The sequence below is a fragment of the Nuphar pumila genome, chromosome 6 (genome assembly GCF_984573655.1).
Source record: "Nuphar pumila chromosome 6, dmNupPumi1.hap1.1, whole genome shotgun sequence".
In the NCBI taxonomy this organism is placed as follows: Eukaryota; Viridiplantae; Streptophyta; class Magnoliopsida; order Nymphaeales; family Nymphaeaceae; genus Nuphar; species Nuphar pumila.
The window spans coordinates 110676197-110702273 of NC_143254.1; the positions used below are offsets into that span (position 1 = coordinate 110676197).

General features: G+C 38.5%; 1 protein-coding gene across 1 annotated transcript in view; it reads right to left on the reverse strand.

Moving 5' to 3' along the window:
• The window catches only part of LOC149835698 (cysteine-rich receptor-like protein kinase 2), a 55536-nt gene extending 42415 nt beyond the window's left edge, over positions 1-13121 (reverse strand). Inside the window, exons 1-4 of the mRNA XM_090008691.1 lie at positions 12915-13121; positions 6921-8171; positions 5318-5437; positions 3532-3659 (exon numbers count right to left, since the gene is read on the reverse strand). Of these exons, the coding sequence (XP_089864817.1) occupies positions 3532-3659; positions 5318-5437; positions 6921-7683 (1011 nt within the window). The 5' untranslated portion in view covers positions 7684-8171; positions 12915-13121. The remainder of the gene's footprint in view (positions 1-3531; positions 3660-5317; positions 5438-6920; positions 8172-12914) is intronic.
• Positions 13122-26077: the final 12956 nt, after the last annotated feature.

Consider the following 26077-nt stretch of genomic DNA (forward strand, 5'->3'; position numbering starts at 1 on the left):
TGGAAAAAAGTGTCATTTCCCTATGCCTAAACGGTTTCCATCAACTTCTCTGACGGGTGTATTTGGAATGGTTAAGCAAAAGGCAGGAACATATTTGAGATTCGATATAAGGCAGGGATGGATTTGGGATTAGCTCACAAGGCAAGGATGGATTTGGAAGAAACCTACAAGGGATGGATATGGAGTTGTATCAGCATTTTTATGCCCATAACTGGAAATTTGGATTCAGTTCAGGTCAGATACCCGATCAGGTCAGATACCCGATACAGGCCTGACTGATTGACAACCATACTTGTATATTAGATGATGGCAGAAAAAATTGCGCATCATTAGTTTTTATAGCATGCAATGTTTATTTGAGCACCTTGCATTAATTAATATGTACCTCTCTACTTGTATTGTTATGTACTGATGCAGGGCAGGCCCAGAACATCCCAGGCGTCACAGACCCAACAACACGTGATGCAAGGCAGGCCCAGAACATCCCAAGCGTCACAGACCCAACAACACACATGCATTGTTTCAGGTCCGGGTCCGGACTCGATACCCGGATCCGGCTGAAGCCTTTAAAACCCCTCTAGGGTTGCGTGCACAGGGCAGAGAAGCTTCAAAAATTATAGCCGCAGCTTTCCTTTCTTCAGCAGTTTTCTTTTCCTCACCTTTTTATTGATTTCCTTTACCGTCTAACGCCCTTTGCTGTTTTCCTTTTGTTATTATTGCTCTGTCAGTTGTTTGCAGCAGCCTTTACTTTTTGTCAGCCTTTTTATTTTTTTATGTTTTGTCTTCTTCCGGTTGGCTCATTGCAACCGTAAGTTTCTTTCATGTTGGTTGCCTTTATTTCTTTACATTCAACAAAAGCTTTGCTGTCATTTTTGCTTCAGCCGCACGTTATTACTGTTTGTTTATTTCTTTATTCCTCTTTTTCTGAATCAGTCTATTTAATTTCTGTCAGTCTTTGTCTGTCTTGTCTTCTTTCATTGTTAGTATCCTCAGTTTGCAAACGTTACCAGTTTTTTTTTAATGCATTGTGGATTGAATACATTGATCTGAGCCTTCTTGTCTTCACGCTGCCATTGGATTATCGTGTTGTATAGTCGTGCATTGGGAAGATACAACCTACGTCTTTTCATTAACAAGGCTATTGGCATCCTCACTATACCAGCAGGCTTCTCGTCAACGCCAATACGTGAAGGTTGCAACTTCCACCATTGCATCAAGTGGTGGTTGTCCTTCTCATCGCTGAGTAGCGCACGGTCGTGTGGGTCATGTTCTCGTTTACCAAGACCACATACGTGACACTGAGTTGTCTCGCTGCATCAAATGGTATCAGAGCCCAGCCCCTCCTCCTTCGTCAATGGCATGACGCAAGAAATGAGGAACGGTCCTATGAACGGAAAGGTGTGAGAGGAGATCATGAACCGGCTACTCAATAAGTTGACGGAGATGCAGGAAGATATGTTATGCCTAGAAAATGAGGTAGTCGGTCTGTCAAAACGAATGGATAGAATCGAAGATCGGTTGGTCGTTCTTGAATCAACAATGGAACAACGCGCAGTTCCAACACCAACGCCGGTAGCAGGTCCGGTTGACAGCGCAGCGGCTCGCGTGAATCCCATCTTCGCGAAAACAGTCCAACCGATGCACCCTCAGCGTGAATCCCATCTAACAACAGATAACCATGCCCTGCTCCACAGTTCAAAAGTAAATGAAGGAAAGGAGAATGGTACTCAAACAGTAGACCATCTTGAGTTGCCAAAAATGGATAATAAGGGTGTGAATGTCTATCCTGAAAATAATAGCAAGTCCGGGGGTGTGACACAATCTCTTATGCGTCTTCTTGAAGATCCTGATTCAAAGGGGCCTGAGATTCATGGTTCTAAATCCAATATTAATGCTAAAGATGATATTGGCACAAACAAATTCACCGGAGGGAACAATGAAAATCTGGAAAAAGATGTTGATTCCTCTTTTGATTTATTCTGAGAAGGTGATGGAGAGCAAGCTGATAACTACAACTATGACTATTTATGTTGATGACTCAATGTGGGGTATGGAGGAGTGGACAGAGAAGAAACATGAAGAGAAAGAAAATTTTGTGAAGATAGATTCCCACATTTTGTGCACTCTAGTAATAGCCGATATCAATGATGAGGGAATCCCACTTATTGGTGCACACTTGCCAGTTGGAGATGTGGTCATTGGTAAATTTGTAGAGTCAGGAGCAGTTCACAATTTTAAATGGAAGCGCCTAACTTCGGTGTGTCTGATCTATATGCTTACTGAGGGGAAGATCAGTCGTCGGAGCCGACTTCTTCCCAACCCGAGGAGAATGATGCAGACCAGGCCCAGAACATCCCAGGCGTCACAGACCCAACAACACGTGATGCAGGGCAGGCCCAAAACATCCCAGGCGTCACAGACCCAACAACACGCAGACGTTGTTTCGGGTCCGGGTCCGGACCGATACCCAGATCCGGCAGAAGCCTTCAAAACCCCTCTAGGGTTGTGTGCGCATGGCAGAGAAGCTTCAAAAATCACAGCCGCAACTTTCCTTTCTTCAACAGTTTTCTTTTCCTCACCTTTTTATTGATTTCTTTTACAGTCTGACGCCCTTTGCTGTTTTCCTTTTGTTATTATTGCTTTGTTTGCAACAGCCTTTACTTTTTGTCAGCCTTTTTTATTTTTTTCTGTTTTGGCTTCTTTCGGTTGGCTCATTGCAGCCGTAGGTTTCTTTCATGTTGCTTGCCTTTATTTCTTTACATTCAGCAAAAGCTTTGTTGTCATTTTTGCTTCAGGCGCACGTTATTACTGATTGTTTATTTCTTTATTCCTCTTTTTTTGAATCAGTCTGTTTAATTTCTGTCAGTCTTTGTCTGTCTTGTCTTCTTTCATTGTTAGTATCCTCAGTTTGCAAACGTTACAAGTTTTTTTTAATGCATTGTGGGTCGAATACATTGATCTGAGCCTTCTTGTCTTCACGCTGCCATTGGATTATCGTGTTGCATAATCGTGCATTGGGAAGATACAACCTACGTCTTTTCATTAACAAGGCTATTGACATCCTCACTACACCAGCAGGCTTCTCGTCAACGCCCGTACGTGAAGGTTGCAACTTCCACAAATGCGTCAAGTGGTGGTTGTCCTTCTCATCGCTGAGTAGCGCACGATCGTGTGGGTAATGTTCTCGTATACCAAGACCACATACGTGACACTGGGTTGTCTCGTTGCATCATGTACCATGGAATGGGAATAGATAGTCACGAGTCATGACCCACCTGTGATAGAGTCAACTGTTTCCAACCAAACAAGGTAATCTCTTTGAAATGTCACATTTAGGTAACCTATCTCACTTTTTGGCTGCATAGGCCCTCTACAATTATTTATTGGAAATAGATACTAATTTTCAAGAATAAGAAACAGGAAAAACTTGTGGGAACTACAACTGATTTTGAACATGAAATAAACAAAGATAGACAAGTCTCAGGAATATGTTGTATACAGAAATAATGTGTTGTTCAAAACAAAAGTTACCTTATAAACCTCCCCAAAACCTCCTTCACCAAGCTTGTTCCCTTGGCTAAAATTATTTGTGGCAGATTTCAGATCAGAATAATGGAAACTCATTGGACCACGTAGTTCAGTTGCGCCTAATATATCTCCTGCAACAATAAACCCAATTCCAAAACATATGAAAAGAATTGAAAACTTTGCAGGCAAAATTAATAGAATTAAGGAATCAATGGAACGAAAACCATCAAGCGTCCAAAATTTTCATTCTAGATACTTTAATCCTTTTATTTTTTCACCAACTTGCAACTCTCAAAGTCAATTTGATTCTCCATTGATGGACTTAATTCTTTCAAGTTTATAAAATTTTGCAAGCTGAAAAGTGAATCTTAACTTCAGAAATATCGATGATTTCCACCAGTGAATAAAAGGACAATCCTATAATGCAAACCATATATTGCACCAGATCAAGAAAAGAACTATATTTCCATTAAAAGAATTAGTTCAACTTCAAAGCCAAAATAACGTTTATTTAGCTAAGAGACTAGAGTACCAAGCTCTCACAAGCATAGTGGCTAAAATCATATGGATAAGGAGCTTGATGAATGTGTTGAAGATAAAGATAAATAGGTTCAAGACCTACTATGATAACAAGAGTGCTACATCATTGGCATCTAACCCAATTTTACATGAAAGTTTCAAATACTTTTCAATTGATTAATACTTTGTCCAACAACAACAACTACAACTACGCCTTCATCCCAAAACAATTGGGGTCGGCGATATGAACCAACAAAGAAAATCATAAAAATCAATTGATTAATACTTTGTCCATGAAAGAAAAAACAAAAGAAGTTGATATCAAATTTATTGGTACAGAATATCAGGTTTCACAAGACATATCATAAAAATTAAAAAGACAAGTTGTGAATGTTTAAACATAACGCAAAACTTCTGGTAGTGTTAGGTTCCTGGTATTGTTATAATATATAGTTTATCATTGTTTATTGTGGCATTACTTACCAGTAGGAAACAATCATTTTTTTATTCATTTATTTATTTTGTCATGCCACTGAGTGGCATAGTTATACTTTCTATGTATTCTAAACCCAGTTTGTACTGCCCTGATTAGGGCTCTCATCATGTAAATGACAGAATTAAGGTCCCACCTCGCACCTAAGAAGAACATTAGGGGCCATGGCAATTTGCTTTTCTTCCTACAACCTCCTCCTACAGTTTCCTTCATAATTTTTCAGAATTCCACCAAGCACAACTAATACATTGTATAGAAATACACCAGTCCTATTAAGCCCACAGGGAAAACCCAAGCAAAGCCAACACTTAGATAACAACGTGCCTGGTCTTGACTTGTTTAAGAGCAACCAAGAAAGCTAGGACTCAACTAATTTGTTGAACCTATATCTGGCCTGAGTGTAACTATTAAATCTTTTTTTATGTTTGAAATAACAGAACATTTGAAAAAAATTGCCATTATTTCTAGAAAAGTTATTCAAATTTTATGTAACAAGTTTTCTTTATAGTTCATATCAATTTGGAGATGTAGAAGGGAATGACAAACAATGAGCACAGTTATAGGTTAATAATCACAACATTATCCAATAACAAACATGAAATGGGATTGTAGTGGATAAAATAACAAAATTGAAGACACTGCACAATGAAGCATAATTATTGAGGATAATGCAATACTGCATATATAGAAAGACATTAAATGCATTGCAGGCGTATTGATAACTTCGATTTCAATTATCTAATGCAATGGCATCCTTAAATGAGATAGTTTACTTACCCTTTGTAGTAGTTGCCTTTCTCGATCGCTGCCAAAGCATAACAAACAAAAGAGCTAGAAGAACAAATAGAGCTGCTCCCCCAAGGACACCTCCAATAATATATTTCTTGCTTGAGCCTTCTGCAATATTCAAACTACTGTTGTCATGTAAACAATTTTTTTCTTAACAAGAAACAAGATCTTCACTACACATCTAAGTTCAAGTGTCAAATATAGGAGACAATTCGACTTCTGCTCTTCTTTTTACACTTTTTTAAAACCTTATAGCAGTTACACTACTGGACTGACTCCCTCAAAGACTCCAAAGTATAATAGAGAAGAATGGTAACATGGAAGACCTCATGATATCACATGCTTCCCAAGAAAAATAAAGAAGAAATTTGTTTTCCTTCTTTTTGGGGGGATCATTCCTTAGAGATTGTTGTCTAATCTTGTTTTTCATAACATATTTTCTTTAAAATAGAGATTTGTTTCCCATGTTGGAAAAGGTAACCTCTCTAGCACATGACTAATGTAGCCCAAAACTGATTGTACTAACAAACCATAAGGATATCTGGTAATTATCAATGGCACAGATCTTGGTATCAGGATTTCTCAGCAAAGAAAAATATTTGACAAATTGAAAATTTTCATTTTTACAGGAAAAAGATAGAAAGCTAGAAATATATAAAAGAAAAAGTATAAAGAAACATTAGAAACCTGTTCAATCTCAATAATATTGTCATGTACTGAAAAAACTTAAAAGTCTTAAATTGCGATTTTATCAGGCCTTTATCATTTTTTGTAATAAGATCACAATATATTAAAAATGTTGCAGATGTTCACTGTTTTTACCAAATTCATTATTTTGCAAAAATCACAACTTCTCAAAATGAGTGACAAATATTTTGCCTCAGCTCAGTCACAACTGACAATGTGAAAAGCCCCTGCAGACAAGCCCATGTTAGTTTCACATCTTCCAAGATACACGTCACATAAGCATATTCTCGCGCAATGGAAAACATAAAGGTAATCCAGCAAATGCATCTACCAGATAAGAGCTCTTACCCGCCTATGAGACAGAAGTACAGAACTCATAATTGCACCAAGATAAATACACACGTGAAGGTATTGTAACTAGTGCCTTTCATATAGTTCACTAATTTATTAGAATGCGATGAGAGGCTAATTGTGAAAAAAACAGGGATGGATAAGCAAAATGTCCCTTTCTGTACCAGGTTTGTGCTGGAAATGCAGATCTAATGGGCTTGGCAAGGCCTAAACTATTGGCTGTTTTATTAAAGAGGCTAGGCCTACTGGAACTAGCAAACATGTTGGCCATTTAGTGAATGATAGGCCCTAAGCATGAACGGCAAACTGTATGCCCTGCCAAGTTTTGACATGACCCACAAGCGCCCAATGGGCCTAACGCACACATGCTAGTCAAATCTTTAATGGAGTTACAGCAATGAAGCAACCAACCAGGAATGCTATGTCTAATTCTCAGTCTTGTTATGTGAATGGGACTGTCGTAACAGCTCTTTGTGGTCACACGTCAGATTCAGATCCATGTGTAACCATAAATAATGCTCGTTGGAAATAAAAGGGCCATTCTCCTACTTACTTTTGCCAAGAAATGCTGCGATATCAATAGTCTGGTTGTCCAAAAAGAAGGCTGAATCCGAGTATCTCAGAAAACACCCAGCATCCACAGCTCTTCCATCAGCTTCAGGTGGACAACTTTGTATATTGGTATAAGCAACAGTCAAGCAATTTGCACATCCACTTTCAGAAGCAGTCTCTATGCATTGAGCAACAGCATACACAATAGAATTCCCACTTCCTTCAGACTTTACAGCTGCAAAATAACCTGGAATTCTTGGAGTAGCAGATGCTAAATCACTTAAAACTCCACCAGCAAGTTTAGTAAATAACCCTGTCTGGGTAACGGTCTGGTTTCCGCATAATGGAACATTTCCCGGTAATGTTGTTTGGTCAAAGAAGTAATTGCTTTCATATCTAATAAAACAACCATCATAGATGACTCTAGCACCATTTGCAGATGAGCAGTTGCGTATTTGAAGTTCCGCAGTCGTGAAACAAGACAAGCAGTCAGACGTAGAGAGGTAGTCTCTGCACTGTGCTAAGGCATAGACTGGGTCTGATCCCTGGGCTTGCTGAGCTGTAGCAAACTTTTTTGAACTCAGTTTGGCCCGGAGGTCACTGACGGAGGAGTTGAGGTTTTTGAAGAAATTGGCTGTGTTGGCTACATTGTATTGGCTGCAGCCTTTGTTTAAGAGGACAGTTTGTGGGCTGGCAGTTGTAAGGATGACATGAAAAAGCCAATGGAGAAGTAAATTCAATATAAAAGGGAAGAAGTTTCTCATTTCCACTGGAAGACTTTAAACTGATCAAGACTAAACCAAGACTGGTGCAGAGGAAAGATCAAAAGGCAAAACAGGGGATGAGGGTGAAATGGACAAAACTTTTTGAATGAGCTAGACCACTATCTGTAACTACCAGTTGAATTGTAGAAAGCAGAAAAAATATTGGTCATCTACTGAAGCAACTGGCAGAGGATTGCAGCGAGGGGCACATGAAAAGCTAATACAATTTATCACTAACTCAATAATGAGTAGCTCCAGAGCACAACATAATCCGTATTTTCAAGTTCCGATTTGAAAGACAGACAGCAAAAACTAATCATATTCTCATCATAATTCAAAAGACAAACACATAAGGTTTGTGTGTTGAGGACTCCATTTACTCTAAATTAACTTAACAAAGGGGCTGAAGTGATGTAGCCCAAATCATGCAGAAGGCCTTGGAAAGATGAAGTTAAAATTCATCCTGTGAAATGGATTCAGAAAAGATCCTGCATAACATGTAAGAATATCTTGATCAAATACTACTGGAATAATGAAAAAAGAAGTTGAAACTCTAATTGCCGATTGCAAAATGGATTTCCCTGTCTATTTTAATCCAAAAAATAGATATTTAAACTGTTTTATAATGCAAACACTACAAAAACACTGTGGAAAACTAGATGATTGGCAAAGATATGTAAGGGGTGAAGAAACATACTAAACACACAATTCTTCCTCCATCAAAAATAAGACAAGCAGTATTGCAGCAGCCAAAATATAGATTAAGGAAACTCGCTGCTTTGGAATTGCACAGAAAATCAAGATGTAAAGGATCAGGCATAAACATAGCTATTAATAAATGACAATCTGAAGCAACTTAACATCATGAGCTTACATGGTACGCAGACCCACAACGTATTAAGCCATTACAAATCACAAGATCTCCAGAAAAGCAGGGCAGTTCAGGAAATTGCATTGTGGAGTCCAATGCAATTGCCAACAAGAAATACTTTTCTGGATGAACCGACTCATGAATGATTCAAACAAAATGTAAGGCAGAATGTGTTTTTTCTGATAAAAAAACTCTCGGTGCCACATAGAGAACGAGACCCTATGTTATACTGAAGGTGCTTAAAGATCCAAGGCACAGTGAAACATGAAACAAAGGCTTGTTTGCACATCCTGCAATGCATCATGAATATCAGTAAAAACTCCAACAGTTCATCACTGTGTCACACACATTTTGGTAGATGTGGACAGTTGCACACACACGCATATATATAGAGAGATATATATAAGGGTGGAGCTAGGTATGCTGACCCAAAAATCCACAACAGCAGCGTCAGGTCAGGGTGGAGCAGGGATCCAGGGAGCGGCTATGTAACATGGCTAAGTGCCATAGCCAATCACATGACAGCATTTCATGTGGGGCCTGCACTCTGTAACTGTGGGTCCCATGCAATGCGTCATGTGATTGGCTATGGCACTAAGCCATGTCATTTAACCGCTCATTTGATCTCAACTAGTCAGGGTGGGCTGTGCCCACCCTGACCCAATCCTTGAGCTGCTTTAGCCCAGACACTGCATCTTGAGTAAAGCACCTTTCACCCATTTATATAGCAAACTGAACACCATCACAAGCCCGGAACAGTCGATATGGAACTAACTTTCAGCTAGGAAGCCACAAGATGAGCAAATACTAAAAATGAAGAATAGAAACGTTATGATCTATCATTAATTGTCTTGGATGAAAGGCATGCCCTTTACCTAATCTACATGGGCTTTCCTAGAAAGCTGCTAAATATATTGAAGAGAACTTCTTTTGGATACTGTTCGAAACAAATACCTACAAAATGTGTAAAGTAAGCGAAAGATAAACATGCTGGCTTTTCCAGGTTGCGTGTTCAAAACCGACTAGTGCCAAAAAAAGATCAGGTGCAGTATGATTGCACACTTTTAGTGTGACGCTGCACCTGATCATCATCCATCTTGGAGATAGGGTCTGTCAGTTGTGGGGCCCAAGAAATGATGGAGGGCAATCAGGCGCAGCGGCTGACTAAAAGTGTGCAATCACATTGCACCTGATCCTCCCTCACTAGCACCAACTATGGCGCTTTTTAGCAATTCAGTTCTGAGATCAACTCCAAACCCGGTTCCAAAAATACATAATCAAATCAGTCCGAACTTATATAGCTTTAGTTCCAGCCAGATCTTACCGTAGAACCGATTTCGGTCCCATATTTGATTATATTCATGTCATTTGATTTTGGTTTTTCGAATGGCATGAATATTTAATTAGGCTTTCTAGGTATTTTTGTGTTTTATTTTTTCCAATCAACATTAAACATAATTCTATGAATGTATGCTTGGTTTTGGTTAAAATTTTAGGGTTTTTTTTTTCATTTAACATATCTATGAATTTTGTTAGGATTTAGGGTTTTGATTTGGTTTTCTAAAATGACATAAATGTTGAGTTAAGCATGAATCCATGAATAATTAATGCTTGGTTTTTTTGAAAATATATTACTAATATAGTTTATTAGTAGCTATGTTTTCTTTTTATTGTGTGTTTATGCCCACTAGGGGTGTTAATGGGTTGGGTTTGACCTGGACCCAACCCGTACCAAACCTTGTAGGGTTTAGTACATGTTCTTCATTGGTAAGTGTTAAGTGGTCTTTGTGTTTATGCTTTTGTGTATTTGTAGGTGACTCGTTCGTATCCTTGAAACACAAAAAGCAACAAAAAATATCTCTATCATCAACTGATGCAGAGTATCGCGCCATGGATACCACGACATCTGAACTCTTGTGGTTAAAAAGATTGTCAGAAGACATGGGGGTGTATATGCAGTCACCCTCAAGGTTATGCTGTGACAATAAAAGCGTCATGTACATCGCTGGCAATCATACATTTCATGAACGCACCAAGCATATCAAAATGGATTGTCACTATGTTCATGAAGAATATCTTAAGTAGACTACTATCGTGTCATCTCTAGCATCAAAATTTCAACTAGCTAATTTCTTCACAAAAGCACTTCTTTTTCTTCAGTTTCATTTCTTACTTGCAAACTTTCGGTGATTACATTATAAGTTTGATGGGGAGTGTTAAAGTTGTATGTATATATATATTGTTTATTATGTATATGAATATATATGCATTATATATATTGTTTATTATGTATATGAATATATATACATTTATATGTATATATATTATATTTTTTTGTATTGTAATCGGTAATTTCTTCTAGGAGCATTTTAGTCTTTTTTATTAATTGTAATAGGTCATGTCCTCTAGGGACAGTTTTATAATTTTCTTATTTTATATGTTTGTCCTTTTTATATAGGCTCAGGGCTATATGGTCATTAAACCATAGAGTCGTTGGGAGTCCGCAACGATCACATTTATAGTTGTCGAACGACTTTATTGGGAGCTCCCTTGGTCTCTTGTACTCTATATAAAGGGACCTCTTGTTCTTATTCTTTTATGCTTTCTCAAGCATATTTGCTCCAATAAAGGACATTATTTTTACTTGTGTTTTTGGCTCCTAAAAAGCCTTTGTGCTTGTATTTTTCTATTGACCCATAAGTGGTCTTTGTGTTTATGCTCTTGTGTTCTTGTAAGCCCATAAGAGACACACTTTTGTATTGTTTTTCTCATTTTCATTAGAGTGCCCACACTAGTTTAAAGTCTTGGCTCTCCCCCTTTTTATATATATGACCACTAGAATATGTGAATCCGAGTGTGAACTAGCATTTATAACACTTTTTATGCAAATCCAGCCCTGCATATGTATTCAGCACGGTCCATTTGCTAGGGATTGATTGTTGGATCATTTATTCTCGATGAAAAAAGTGATTTTTGAATGCTTGAATGTTTATGAAAACTCTCTCTCTCTCTCTCTCTCTCTCTCTCTCTCTATATATATATATATATATATATATATATATATATATATATAATCACTAGAATAGGAGAACTGGAAATATGAGAACAAATGTGTGAACTGTGATTTTCATGGATTTTTTATTATTTTCAACTGAATCTAACCGCACAGATGTGATCTGCATGCTTGGTTTTATAAGAACCTGCTATTGAATTGTCCAATTTTGATGCATAAACGAAATTTTTTTAAGGCTTTAAAATCAATGGCTCATAATCTTTGTAAATATATATACTCTTTCTCTCTGTATATATAGAGAGAGAGAGAGAGGCAAATATACAGACAGATATACACATAAATATTTGCATAAGTAGATTCAAATATTTACGCAACTGAAGAGGTTTAATCAATAAAGTTTCCATATATCCAAGATCTAGGCATCGTTTGCAATCTAATTTACAATTCTTCTGATTACCCCTCACAGGCAAATGATCCCACAACAAAGGAATTGCATGATACGAAATGGCATAAAAAACAAGTAACTAATTATCAAATAAAAACTGAAGAGAAACTTGGCTCAAAACTATTTAATTCTAGAGTTTGGCGCACACACACATACAAATTAGAAGGGGGGGGGGGAGAATAACGAAAAAATAGTTTAAAAAAACACTTATAACTGAGTAAAAATCTCAAGATATCCTGGTTATTAGAAGCAGCGAGATCTACCCAAGTGACATCATCAAAAACTGAAATTTTCACCAAAAAAGTCAAAATCTGTATTTTGACTGTCGACAAAACTACTGAATGAGCTAATATCCGGAAATTGAAGTACAGCTAGAAGAGCCCTTTCAAATTTTACAGAAAATCAAAAGAGAAAAGAGAGAAAGAGAGAGGGGGGGGGGGGGGGGGGGTAAAAAAGATAAATTCACGGTAGAAAATCATAAACCAAAAGAAAAAACGGTGTTGGAAGTCTGGCGAAAAAAGAGACTTATGATATTTCTCGTTTTGTATTTCCAGCTTTCTTTGTTTCTTAAATACTGTTTATATTTTCCAGCTAAAACTTCCTTTTTCTACGCTCTCGAAATATTCCCTCACCGATATGATCCCGGGGACGATATTTATGACGTTTGACTGAAACTCCACAGTAAGTAGGAATTACAATTTGCAAAAGACTCCAGATTTTCTAGAGAAATTCCGTGTCGTCTCCGTCGCGGAAACCAAGATCCACGGAAAACTAATCGCAGAAAATCCTGAGTTTAGAAGAGCTAGACGATAAGAAAAAATACAAGGAAGAAGCGTGAAAACCCGTCGAAAAAACCGCAAGATGCAAGGAAACGTGGGAAATTAGCATGAGAAAAAGATTACCCGGCGAAGAAAAGGAGCGATGCACACATCCCGTGAGATAAGCCGCCCGATTTCTGGCTTTTCGCAGTTCAAAGCAGAAACTTCTTCCTTCTAGCGTGCGGCGTTACACAGAGAGAAAGATGGAGAGAATCGCTCGCTTCGAGGATCGTGAATAACAAAGCGAGCTCAGAGAGGGTCGGGAAGAACGAGGCATGCTCAGAGAGATTCTTATGGGATCGACCATATTGAATCCATTTATAAGGCCAGATTTGATTAAAAAATAAGGCAAAAACATGCGTAATACGATTTATGAAGGATACGAAGACGTGGGGATGACATAGGGTGAGTGGATGAATAGCAGAAGATGAGATAAGATCTTTGTGTAAGCATGATATCAGCAGTTTTTGGTGGGATCCACCGTTTGTACAATCAATGATGAAGGCCACGAACTGTAGTGATTTCTTTTCTTTCTTGGGGGGAAAGGAGAAAAAAATATATATTAAGAATTAACAGAGTACAAGATTGAGGATGAGGTATCCTGCAAACCGTGAAGACTGTAAATTGTTTACATGATTACCAGGGGCGTAGCTAGAATTCTAGTAGGGGTGTCAACGGGTCGAGTTTGGTTTGGACTCAAGTGTAATCAGACTTGGACTAGAATTTTCTGGATGGATGGTACCGGTGACACAGGTCTAATCGAGTCTACTATAAGAGAAACCATACTCGGTCCTGACAAGAACTACATAATTTTTTATCATTTTTATATTGAAAATTTTGCAGGTTTTAATTAGAACTTGGGTTGGGCCTGAGTCTGTTATAAAATTTTATAAACTTACCTTCGAGTCTGAGTCTGAATCTGAATCTGAATCTGAATCTGAATCTGAATCTTAATAGGCTCTTCTTATTTGTCATCATACCCTGACCTTATAAGGTTTGGTCCGGGTAAACCCGACCTGTTGACACCCTAAAATGGATCACTTAAGACCAATGTTGTCAGTATCTGTTAATTATTTTTTTGGCAGAAAATCTGAGTTACCCCTGAATTGAAATACAAAAAAAATTACTTAAAACTAATTTTAATAGTTTTTTAATGACTTTAACATTAGTCACGTTCTGATTAACACGTAATATTCTTTTATTATTTTTGACCGATTAAGAACAATTCACTTGAGTATAGTATCGGCGGATTCACCTGAATGGTGTGGATCCCTTGACTCAGAGTTTTCTTCCAGAAGATATTTCTTTTTAACGAAGGTTGTCATCATGGGTGATGGTTCAAATGCCAACCGCCACCACCATCAGCATAAGAGTGCTTCATTTATGGCTCCTAATTTTAGAATTCTTTCTTAATGTCCAGGACGAGAACAGAAACATCTTAAACATAAGCGGGGAGAGGAAGAGGAAGGAGGAGCCGGAGGCCAACTGAGAACAGAGTGCTCACTGTCACAGTGCTGAAGATGCCTCTGCCTAAGAATTGGTTGCGGGATTGCAATTCCTTACCTGTTCCATTGTCCACTGGACGCAAATGGATAACCTGGCGCTTTGGCCTCCTACACCAGGTGGAGGAGCTGAGGATGGTCAAAACCCTAGAGTTTGATCTCGACCTCCCATTCTGCATGCAGATGGAGGAGGCAATGGCGGCCTCCATCAGCAACCTTCCCTCGGCCTCCCTTGCTCCAAGCCCCCCTCCCCGTTTCTCTCTGGCGAAAATTCTCATTTGTGGTTTTCCCGTTTTTCTTTCTCTAAAGAAATTGTCCGATACCCAATGACTTGGATGTCTAAGATATGTGAAGTAGCTAGACGAGCTAAAATATTCCCCCCCCCCCCCCAAAAAAAAAGGTCACGTAAAAGCAGGAAAGCTCTCCCTTGTTCCAAGATCATTACACATAAAAAACAGAAAACCTCAAATTCTCTCTCTCTATTTTATAATTGATAAAATATAAGTTAGAAAAAGCAAAGATCAGTTTGATTTGATGTGTAAATCAGGCCTTGTCTTGTGCTTAACAATAAGAGCTTAATATATGATACAAGCATCCACATTGCATTGTAGTGGATAGGGATGGCAGTGGACCGGGATGAAGGGTATGAAACGGGGATGGAGGCGGGGACGAAGGTTAAATTCCATCCCCGTTCGGGGGTAGAGGCGGGGATGGACGTGCACTTTTTCCTGCCCCGCCCCATCCCCGCCCCAACCCCACCCTGACCACTTTTCCCCGCAATATCCCCGCCCCGCCCCACCTCATCCCCATTTGAACCGGGGATGGAGGACATGAAACGGGGATGAAGGTGGGGGTGGAGGATAAAATCCATCCCCGCCGGGGATGGAGGCAGGGGTGGAGGATAAAATCTTGAGGCGGGGCGGGGGTGGTGACCTTGTCCCACCCCGCCCCGCCCCACTGCCATCCCTAGTAGTGGAGAAGTTTCTTTGTAGTTCAAGCAAGCACCTACCAAGCACGAGGGAATTATAAAGTCGGAGAATTGGATGTTAAATGTATCAGATGCAATCCGAACCTACACTATATGGCCAATACCTTGTCCATGCTTTTATCATACCTTAATATTATACTCACAACAAGTTAGTCATTACCACCCAAGTTGAGTCACGACTAACCCACGTTTGGTAGAACATAACATTGCCTACTCTACCATTTTGTGTCACCAAGTAATCAATCTTGTGTTTTAGTTTTTTTTTTTATGCTTTTGTGAGATTTTTTTTGTTGTTGTTGTTTTTGTTTTATTTTTTTGAGCTTTTTTTTTTATGTTTTTTTGATATTTTATTTTTGAAAATCTAATTTTTTATGTTTTCTGTTTTATATTTTTTTGTTTTTATTTTTTATGCTTTTTGAGATTTATTTCTGAAAATCTAGTTTTGTTTGTTTTTTGTTTTACATTCTTTTGATTTTCTGTTTTATGTTTTTCTATATTTCATTTCTGAAAATATAATTTTTTCTGTTTTTTGTTTTATATTTTTTCTCAAGAAAGAAAAATACCATATTCTCATGTCTAGTTGGAAACTGATATCTGAAGATGCAACTATGAAATCCACACATCCTCCTAAACAACTTCAAAATAGATTTGGTAAGGGCTTGCCCGAATTTTGATGGTACTCCCAATGTGGATTTCATACTTAGTTTCCCATCTACCATGGATGCCAAGATTTCACACAAATGGAAGGGTGGTTGTGTTTTTGTTCTTAGCATTCCCTTAATCTTAATAAAAATGACATCATTGTTATTTTTTTTATCGGCGAGCTTAAGTTAGGCTAAACACTACCAATTATATTATTCTTAAAAGGCAAATGACATTATATATTTTTTAGAAACTCATACCATTGTTAAGAAAACTACATATCAAAACCTATTATCAACGCTTATTAGAAACTTGTATCAAAATTTATAAGAGTCACGTTTCATTTAAAATGTACCTGAAACTTTTGAGTGCCTTGCATACCCGTACCCGCACCCGCACCCGCACCCGCACCCGAACCCATATCTGTCTCTGGGGGCTCCGTTTGTCTGGTAAGAGCAGCTAGTGCATGTCACCTTGTGTTGGGACGTTGCAGGTTCAAAATCTAATGGTATAGTTGTATAACTGGCAGGGGTCTGCCTAACCCCAGCTTGCTTTTCAAAAAACGAACAAACTATGAGTCAAACCCCACCGTATGGATGCTGAAATCATATTGTTTTTGAGTTTGCGTCTTACTTTGATTAAATATTCGCTATTTCCTTTTTTAAGATTTTGAGCATATAATTTTTTATTATTATAAAAAACTATATTTTACAAACAATCAATGTCTTAGACTAAGCAAGTCTTTTGAAATAACACGTCTACACGCATCATACTGAAGCAGAAACTATGTCCATTGATTATGTGACACTTTTATAATAAATGTATTTCCAATGACGTGCACCCGCTGTTTGATAGCCGGCCCGTGAGGGCCCTAAGGATTACATCAACGAGACCCAAACCTTATACGGTAAAATGATAGTTTTATCTTGTTTAGGTTAAAAAACGGATGTTAATAGGAACTCGGGTCGAGCCCAAGTATGGTATGAAATTTCACAAACCATACCTGACTCCATATATTAATCGAACCCTTAGAGTTCCACCTAGATTTTAGGTAGACACCATTGTTTGTATTGTCACCAAACTATGGCTTTATATGGCCTGGTACGGGTCAAGTCTGGGTCAAACCCGGTTCATTGACACCCCTAGAGACAATTGATAGGAAAAGGAGATTTTCATGTAACGATGGAACCCCACTACCTCTATTGGAAAGGAGATTTTCGCATGTAACGATGGAGCCCCACTACTTCTATCTAATGGGGACGTTTGTTTCCACCCTATGTGAGAAAAAATGGCCAGTTTTTATAAGAAAGTCACTGAAACAAACAGTATTCTTCAATAATGCCAGAGCTATTTACAAGTGACATGATTAAGGTATGTTTGGTGGCTCGTTCAAAAGCAGAGGCGGCGGGCTCAAGAGAAGTTTGAGGCCCTAGGTATATTTCATTGGTGGTCCATGTTTCTCTATATATATTTTTTTATCATTGGAGGCCCTGGACATGAGGCACATGCACATGTTTCCTTGTGAGGCCCTCAGCATGTGAAATATAAGGGTTATATTTTTTTTTTCATTTGAGGCCCTATGCGCCAAATGGTGGAAGACCCATAATGATTTTCTTTTTTGGTTCATATTGCCGACCCCAATTATATGTGATGAAGGCGTAGTTGTTGTTGTTTGTTGTTGTTGTTGTGAGGCCCTAAGCGCCAAGCGGTGGCCTTAAATATCAAAGAGGCCAGCTGGCCTTGCGTCCAAGATTGGAAAGAATAGCCAAACATTAACGAATATAATGCAGGTTGGATCTGCTCTGTCACAGCTGTACTACGTCTAAAGTTAGTTTCAACTGAACAATAAGTTATGTTCCTTGTGTTCATTATTTGGGTTTTATGCGGGAGACAACTTGAACACATTTGGATAATGGGTTAGATAACTTCATTTTGGATTATACGACTGGATCGGTCCAACCATATGAGTATTTTAACATGTTTATTATGGATTTTAAATTTGGATATGAATTTCATATTGGATTTAAAAACTAAAAAATATTTAAAATTTTGGTAATTTAAAAAAATAAAAGTTGATATTTTATTAATATATAAATACTTTAATCAATATTTTATTGGATCTAATTATGGAAGTTTATAAAAAAAAGTTATGGATTTTAACCCCAAATATGGATCTCAAACTAGATTCAAGTACGGAAATTTTTTTAATTTTGAGTAATTTGAGAAAAACAAGAATTCATATTTTTTATGCAAATGCAAAAATCATAAAATCCTAAAATATAACAAAATAAATCATAAATAAACTATAAATAAATAAAAATAAATAAAAAAATCAAATCCATAATAAAAAAATCAATGAAAAAATCAAAGCCCTAATAAAAAAAACAAAAGAAAAAATCTCTAATCAATAAAAATCAAAGAAAAAAACCCTAACCAATAAAAAAAACTTTAGAAGATAAGAAAAGTGAAAGCCCTAATCATAGAAAAAAAAATGAAAGCCCTAATCATAGAAAAAAAACCCAAAGCCTAATCAAATAAAAAACATCAATGACAATCAAAGACCCCCCCCCCCCCCTAATCAATAAAAATCAACAAAAAAACCTTAATAAATGAAAAAATCTTAGTTATTTTTAAAAAACCTAAAAATATAAAAAATAAAGAAAAATCAAAACCCTAATAAAATAAAATCAAAGAAAAAAAGCCTAAAAAAAAAAGAATAACCAAAAACTAATAACAAAGAAAAAGGGGAGAGAGGAACGAAGAAGGAGAAAAAAGAAGACGATAGAGATACAAAGAGAGAGAGAGAGCTCACTACAGTCCTTGTCTTTGGTCGCTGCACATAGGGATGCACATGAGCCAATATTAACAGGAATATTAACATGTTCAGGCTTGACTCATGCCGAGCTCGACTGTCCTAAGCACAACAAACCAAGCTGACTTGGGCTTGGCTAGATTTGTTAAGCTTGTCCTAAGTGTAACAAAGCGAGCTTAGCCGAGCCTGAGCCAAGCCCAGGTCACTTATTGTTTTACACTTATGAACACAACAGAGCTGGCCTGGGCTCGGTCTGACACAAAAAGAGAGCGAGAAAGGAAAAAAATGGGAAAGGAGAAGAAACAACAATGCAGCGGAAGTGCTATAGCCGAGTCAGAGTAGGCCGTTCTCCTACAAGACGGAGGACTTTTTCAGCAGAAAGAGCTTGTCACTCTGGCGTAGAGGAAGGAGGCATTGTGGGGGAGGACAGCAAAGGGCGTTGGCACGAGAGTTGTCTGGAGGATGGTTTTCACCGACTGAGATGCCGAGAGTCCAGCGGTAGTTTGGCATGTAGAGTCTGGTGGGTGAGGGTGAGCGAATGGGAGGGAGTTGTGTGCTCTGGTGCAACTTCTACTCTACAAAGAAGAGGGAGAGAGAGAGGGGGTGGGAGTCACAGAAGAGATAAACACAAGGGGATGAAAACAAGAGAAGAGAAAGAAAAGAAGGGGGATGAGAGAGAAGAGACAAAGAGGAATAATGTGGATGAGAACGAGAGACTGAGGGATGAGTCTCGAGAATCCTCAAGAAGATGTAAAGGGCCAAGCGAGGTGGGTCGGGTTCGAAATGCTGATACCAAACGAGCCAAGCCTTATCGAGCTCAACAACAGGTCATTCAAGCTTCAGACGAAAGTTCAAGCTCAACTTATTTACAACACGAACAAGCCCAAGCAAGATCGGTTCATTGTGCATCCATAGATGCATAAGAAGAGAGAGAGAGGGGGGGGGGTTGGGGAGACCCCTTCATCCGATATATATATATATATATATATATATATATATATATATATTTAAAGTATGTTCTGCCGTCCATGTTCCTGGAGAGGGTTGTGTATGTTCGCCCCCGATGATTCACTGAATCCCACGTCTGTGTTCGGGGCTTTGAATGAGCACCACGTATACAAGCACATGGGGCTCGTATTCCCGTGTATGTTGACATAACTTTGCATCGGACTCTGGTGATGTTGCAAAGACTTAATCACCCTTACTTGCTTTTCTTGCCCTGAAATGACGGTTCGAGGAAATGACAAAAATATCCTCCATTCAAAAGTTGTGAAACGACGGGTGGGGAAAAGGACAAAAAAGCAGAAATTTCAGAAAGTTCGATGTTAACCATTTAAAGTGGAGACGTTCGCCTGCGCCATCTGCTGTAACGGTGCTCTCATTATCAACGTTCCAGTGTTACAAAACATTTCAGTGTCTTCTCTTCATTACTGCTGTCGTTAGGCATCATGGAAGAAAGCAATGATTCACAAACATTCCAACCAGTGCCATCAAGGCACAGTGAGTAGCTTTTCTTCTCATCATGCTATCGATGAAGAAGGCACGTCGTCTTGTGTGCCATTAAGGCATTGTTTGGTTATTGCAGGTAAATCTTGTTATTACGAAGGTTGGAAACTTATCGATATTTGTAAGACGCTGGGACCTGTTGACAAGAACGCTTGTTTGCAGATTCTAGGAAGGGCCTCTACCCCATCAGGTATCCTACAGTCACTCATCATATGCATTGTATCTCAAACCGCTGTATTAGTAAGACTCTCGTTTTTGTGAGATACATTTTTGTTAGTTAATATCGATTTGTTTGCTATTATGTTCAAGTTCTTCCTTATCGATTTGTAATTTATTGTGCGATATATTTATCGACCTTTTAGATAGTATGTTTTTGTATCGTCGAGTTATAAGTTATAAAAACTGAACTGCTGTATCGATTTTCAATATCTGACAAATCGCTATACATATCGTTTTGTAAGATATTATATGTTTTGTAATATGTATTTGTAAGATATTTGTACACAGACTTTGAAAACGTTTGGGTGCAGAAACACATCTTGGCACGCATGGCGGGGCAATTTTCGCATGCATATCGTTGCTCTCTCAGCGACTTCTATTGAACTCGCTTTAGAGCCTCGTGGATATTATGAGAGCGTTATCGTCAACACACATGTACGACATGTTTATTTTATTGGCATGGTAAGCGACACGTCGATGCTCAGCACAAGCAAACATCAAACGGCACTTGCTTTGATACTTTCATTCATTAAATTGTTGCTTTGACTTGCGTAACCCTAGTGGTATCCGTTCTTATATGCATCCTGATTAAATCGTAGTAAACCTATGCCGCTTGCTAACGGAAATTGATATATTGCTTACAAAACATTCCACTGTCGTCTTTTATTTGTCGTTGTTGTTAGGCATTAAGGAAGAAAGCAATGATGCACAAACATTCCAACCAGTTCCATCAAGGCGGCGTGAGTAGCTTCCCAGCATCATGCTATCGATGAAGAAGGCATGTCGTCTTGTGTGTCATTAAGGCTTTGTTTGGTTATTGCAGGTAGATCTTGTTCTTACGAAGGTTGGAAACTTATCGATATTTGTAAGACGCTGGGACCTGTTGACAGGAATGCTTGTTTGCAGATGCTAGGAAGGGCCTCTACCCCATCAGGTATCCTACATTCACTCATCATATGCATTGTATCTCAAATCGCTGTATTAGTAACAGACTCTCGTTTTTGTGAGATAATATCGACTTGTTTGCCATGTTACTGCAAACACAAATTGATATATTGCTTAAAACATTATTGAGCTTATCATCAGGTTGTAATAAAGACGATGTAGCTTAATCAATAGAAAGATCTGGAGAATTGAATATCTATACTTATGACCCAACTGAAGAATTGAACATCTGCACTAACGATGCACATGAAAAGAAAGGTGCAGGCATTAGACCCACTATTGACTTGAATGTTCCAGTGGAAGAAATGCAATTCAATGATGAGGTAGACTACCATGACAGCGCACATAATAAAAGTGTATGCACCGGGAATGTACACGGAAGTACACCTGACTTCAATGTTCTAGGAGAAGAAATGCAATTCAGTAATGATCCTGATTTTGATGTCAGTACACTTAAGAAAACCGTAGGAACTGGGAATGTACATGGAATTGCACTTGACTATGTTCCTGTAGAAGGAATGCATTTTAATAACGAAGAAGATGCATATAAACTTTACAATGATTATGCCTTAAAAGTTGGCTTCAGTGTGAGAAGGTTTTCTTGGTCAAAAAATGCACAGGGTGTCTTGGTTAGAAAGACATATGTCTGTTCCAAGCAAGGTTGGAAGAAATCAATGGGAAATCCAACTAGGAGCACGCCAGAATCAAGATGTGGATGTCAGTCGAGATTGGTTTTGAGAAGACATCCGAATGGGAAATTTGTCGTGCGTACTTTAATCAGTGATCATAATCATGATTTATCTGCATCATTTATGACTCCTATGCTAAGGTCACATCGTAAAGTAACTGTAGCTCATGTTGCAATGGCTGAAATAGCCGATAGCGCCGGCATTGCACCAAGGAAGACATACAATTTGTTTACCCGTATAGATGGTGGTCGCGAAAATGTGCCATTCACACCTTTGGATCTTAGAAACCACTTGAGCAGGAAGAGGACAGATAACATGAAGAACGGAGAAATATGTTGTTTGGTTCGTTACTTACAGAATAAATCAAGCAATGAACATGGTTTCTTTAGTGCAATACAAGTGGACGCAGATGGATATGCCGTGAATATGTTTTGGTCAGATTCAAGGTCTAGATTAGATTATGAATGCTTCAATGATGTGCTTGTGTTTGATACTACAGTAAAGATTAACACTGAACAGTGGCCATTTGCGCAGTTTGTGGGAGTGAACCATCACACACAGAGTTGTATATTAGGCGGTGCTTTTGTGTATGACCAGACCAAGGAAACCTTTGAGTGGTTGTTCAGAGTATTTACACAGGCAATGAACGGGAAGCATCCTGAAACTGTACTCACAGATGGTGATCACGCAATTGCGGCTGCAGTGCTTCATGTGTGGCCAAATGCACATCATCGCCTGTGTTTGTGGCATATCTTTCAAAATGAAGCAAAGAACATAGGACACATATTTAATCAGAATACAGAGTTTGACAAACATTTTACAAGGTGTGTACTTCATAGCGTAGACGAGGTCACCTTTAAGTCAGATTGGGATAAAATGATTAAGACATACGACCTTGCTGACTGTCTGTGGTTACAAAATTTATATACAGAAAAAGAGAAGTGGGCATTGGCATATGGAAGACAATACTTTTGTGCAGGTATGATAAGCACACAAAGAGCCGAATCTATGCATGCCACGCTGAAGAAAACCCTGTATTCATGTTTAACAATGTTTCGTTTCATGGAACAATATGAATTATTTGTAGACGGTCTAAGACAGAATGAGCTTGAACAAGACGTGAAATGCTCCAATACACGACCTCTAACTTTTGGCATGAAAATATTGATGCGACCTGCAGCTCTGTATACACTAACTGTATTTGAATGGATCAAGAAAGAGGTGTTTCATGTCATGAATTGCAGAATAGAAGAACTGGTGCAAACCGAGAATATGCACAAATACCATATTTTTTGTCAGGGCGAAAAGCATCAGGAAAGGCAAGAAGCGCATGTCACGTACAATGTCGACAACGGAAGGGTAGAATGTTCGTGCAAAATGTATGAATTCAAAGGTATCCTATGCTGTCATACATTAAAGGCACTCAATCAAGAGAAGATACAAGAAATACCTGAGTCTTACGTAATGCGAAGATGGACGAGACGCGCGAAGATTGAAATGCTCGTTATGGACAATGCGAGTAAATCTGGTGTTGACGAGAAGTGCCACATAGCCTCCCGTTACCAACAACTGTGTAGGTCATTCATGCATGTTGCTGATTTGGCATCGAGAAGCGAAGAAGGCTATGCATGTGCGAGAAAAGCTGCAATGGAGTTACTTGAAAACGTGGAGTTAATTCACATTAAGTCTTTTGCAGCGAATGAATACCAGCCGAAGAAAATGGGATCGAACAACGTAGGTCAAAATCATGTCTCGCTTGACACTCCCGAGAAGTTGCGCCGAAGCGTAAACATTATCTTCAACAAGTCAGTAGTGAACGTTGTTGATTATGATGGACATATTCATGAAGCAAAGGGTATCAAAAGAAAACCTGCCTCTGATCGCAGTCGTCGGAGGGCAAAGGGTGCACTAGAATTGGTTGGCAAGAAAAGGACTAAGAAACAACCAACCTGTAATAAAAAATAACAAAGCCCTTCGAATGAACAGGTATGTAAAACATTATATTGCTCCCCATTGCGTGAAGCTTGTCAAATAGCTAAGTCGTGTAATGTCCATCATGCAACAATACCCTGCAGAAGTACCGGCAAACGTTCAAACCTACATTCCTCCTGACCAGATTTCCGGCAACGATCGCTACAGTTTTACAAGGCTTTTGGTATGTTATCGATGTTGCGAGGAGGTAGGCATTTCTTGCGAAACTTAATTCAGTGTCTAATATTTTCTCTTTCATGACAGGCTACGATGCAGTCGACCGATTGGTTTGGGACACAGGAATCTCGTGTGGGCTATTAACTTAGTTGGCATGCCTCTTTGCATGACCCGATCTCCACAATGCCAGGTTTTTGGAGAGTTTATAGTCGTTTGTCATTGACGACTTGCGGTTCGTGGTTGAATTTGTTAAAATAGATAGATAGCGGGTTTTTGCTTCTAGTTGTTTCAATAATATACCTATGTTTTCTTTCAGCTAGACTGTTTTGTTGTGGTGTTTTTGGACAAGATCTATGATGAACTATTCTATGGTTTTCAAGATAGTTTTTAAAATCATTTGAAAGATACGCTCCTCCGGAATCAACTCTAAAGATTTTTAAATTATCATTAAATTGATTTTTAATCATCATATGATATGTCTTAAACAATGCAAAGACTTCATGCTTATGTTTAAGGTAGTATATCCAACAAAATCGCCTCGAAAGAATAGCGCGCAAAGTATTGGCGAAGACAAATACAGCGATTGTTTGCCATCGCTGACTACAGCGATGCAAATAATCAATAGATAAGGAAAGGATTTGTTGTCATCGCTGAATACTTCGTGCTTTGAGTCGGACAGCGATCTGTGGCATCGCAACATAAATCCGAATGCACAAGTTGAAAAGATCTGTTTGTAAACGTAGATCTTTGTTCGGAAGTCAAGCTTCTCATTTTTCCAAAAATGCAATGATTACAATTAAAATTACTATTACAGAGATCTTTGTCTTCGCAATCGCTGTATTTGTCTTCGCCTCGAAAGAATAGCGCGCAAAGTATTGGCGAAGACAAATACAACGATTGTTTGCCATCGTTGACTACAGCGATGCAAATAATCAATAGATAAGGAAAGGATTTGTTGCCATCGCTGGATACTTCGTGCTTTGAGTCGGACAGCGATCTGTGGCATCGCAGCATAAATCCGAGTGCACAAGTTGAAAAGATTTGTTTGTAAACGTAGATCTTTGTTCGGAAGTCAAGCTTCTCATTTTTCCAAAAATGCAATGATTACAATTGAAATTACTATTACAGAGATCTTTGTTCTCGCAATCGCTGTATTTGTCTTCGCCTCGAAAGAATAACGCGCAAACTATTGGCGAAGACAAATACAGCGATTGTTTGCCATCGCTGACTACAGCGATGCAAATAATCAATAGATAAGGAAAGGATTTGTTGCCATCGCTGGATACTTCGTGCTTTGAATCGGACAGCGATCTGTGGCATCGCAGCATAAATTCGAGTGCACAAGTTGAAAAGATCTGTTTGTAAACGTAGATCTTTGTTCAGAAGTCAAGCTTCTCATTTTTCCAAAAATGCAATGATTACAATTGAAATTACTATTAAAGAGATCTTTGTCTTCGCAATCGCTGTATTTGTCTTCGCCTCGAAAGAATAGCGCGCAAAGTATTGGCGAAGACAAATACAGCGATTGTTTGCCATCGCTGACTACAGCGATGCAAATAATCAATAGATAAGGAAAGGATTTGTTGTCATCGCTGGATATTTCGTGCTTTGAGTCAGACAGCGATCTGTGGCATCGCAGCATAAATCCGAGTGCATAAGTTGAAAAGATTTGTTTGTAAACGTAGATCTTTGTTCGGAAGTCACGCTTTTCATTTTTTCAAAAATGCAATGATTACAATTGAAATTACTATTACAGAGATCTTTGTCTTCGCAATCGCTGTATTTGTCTTCGCCTC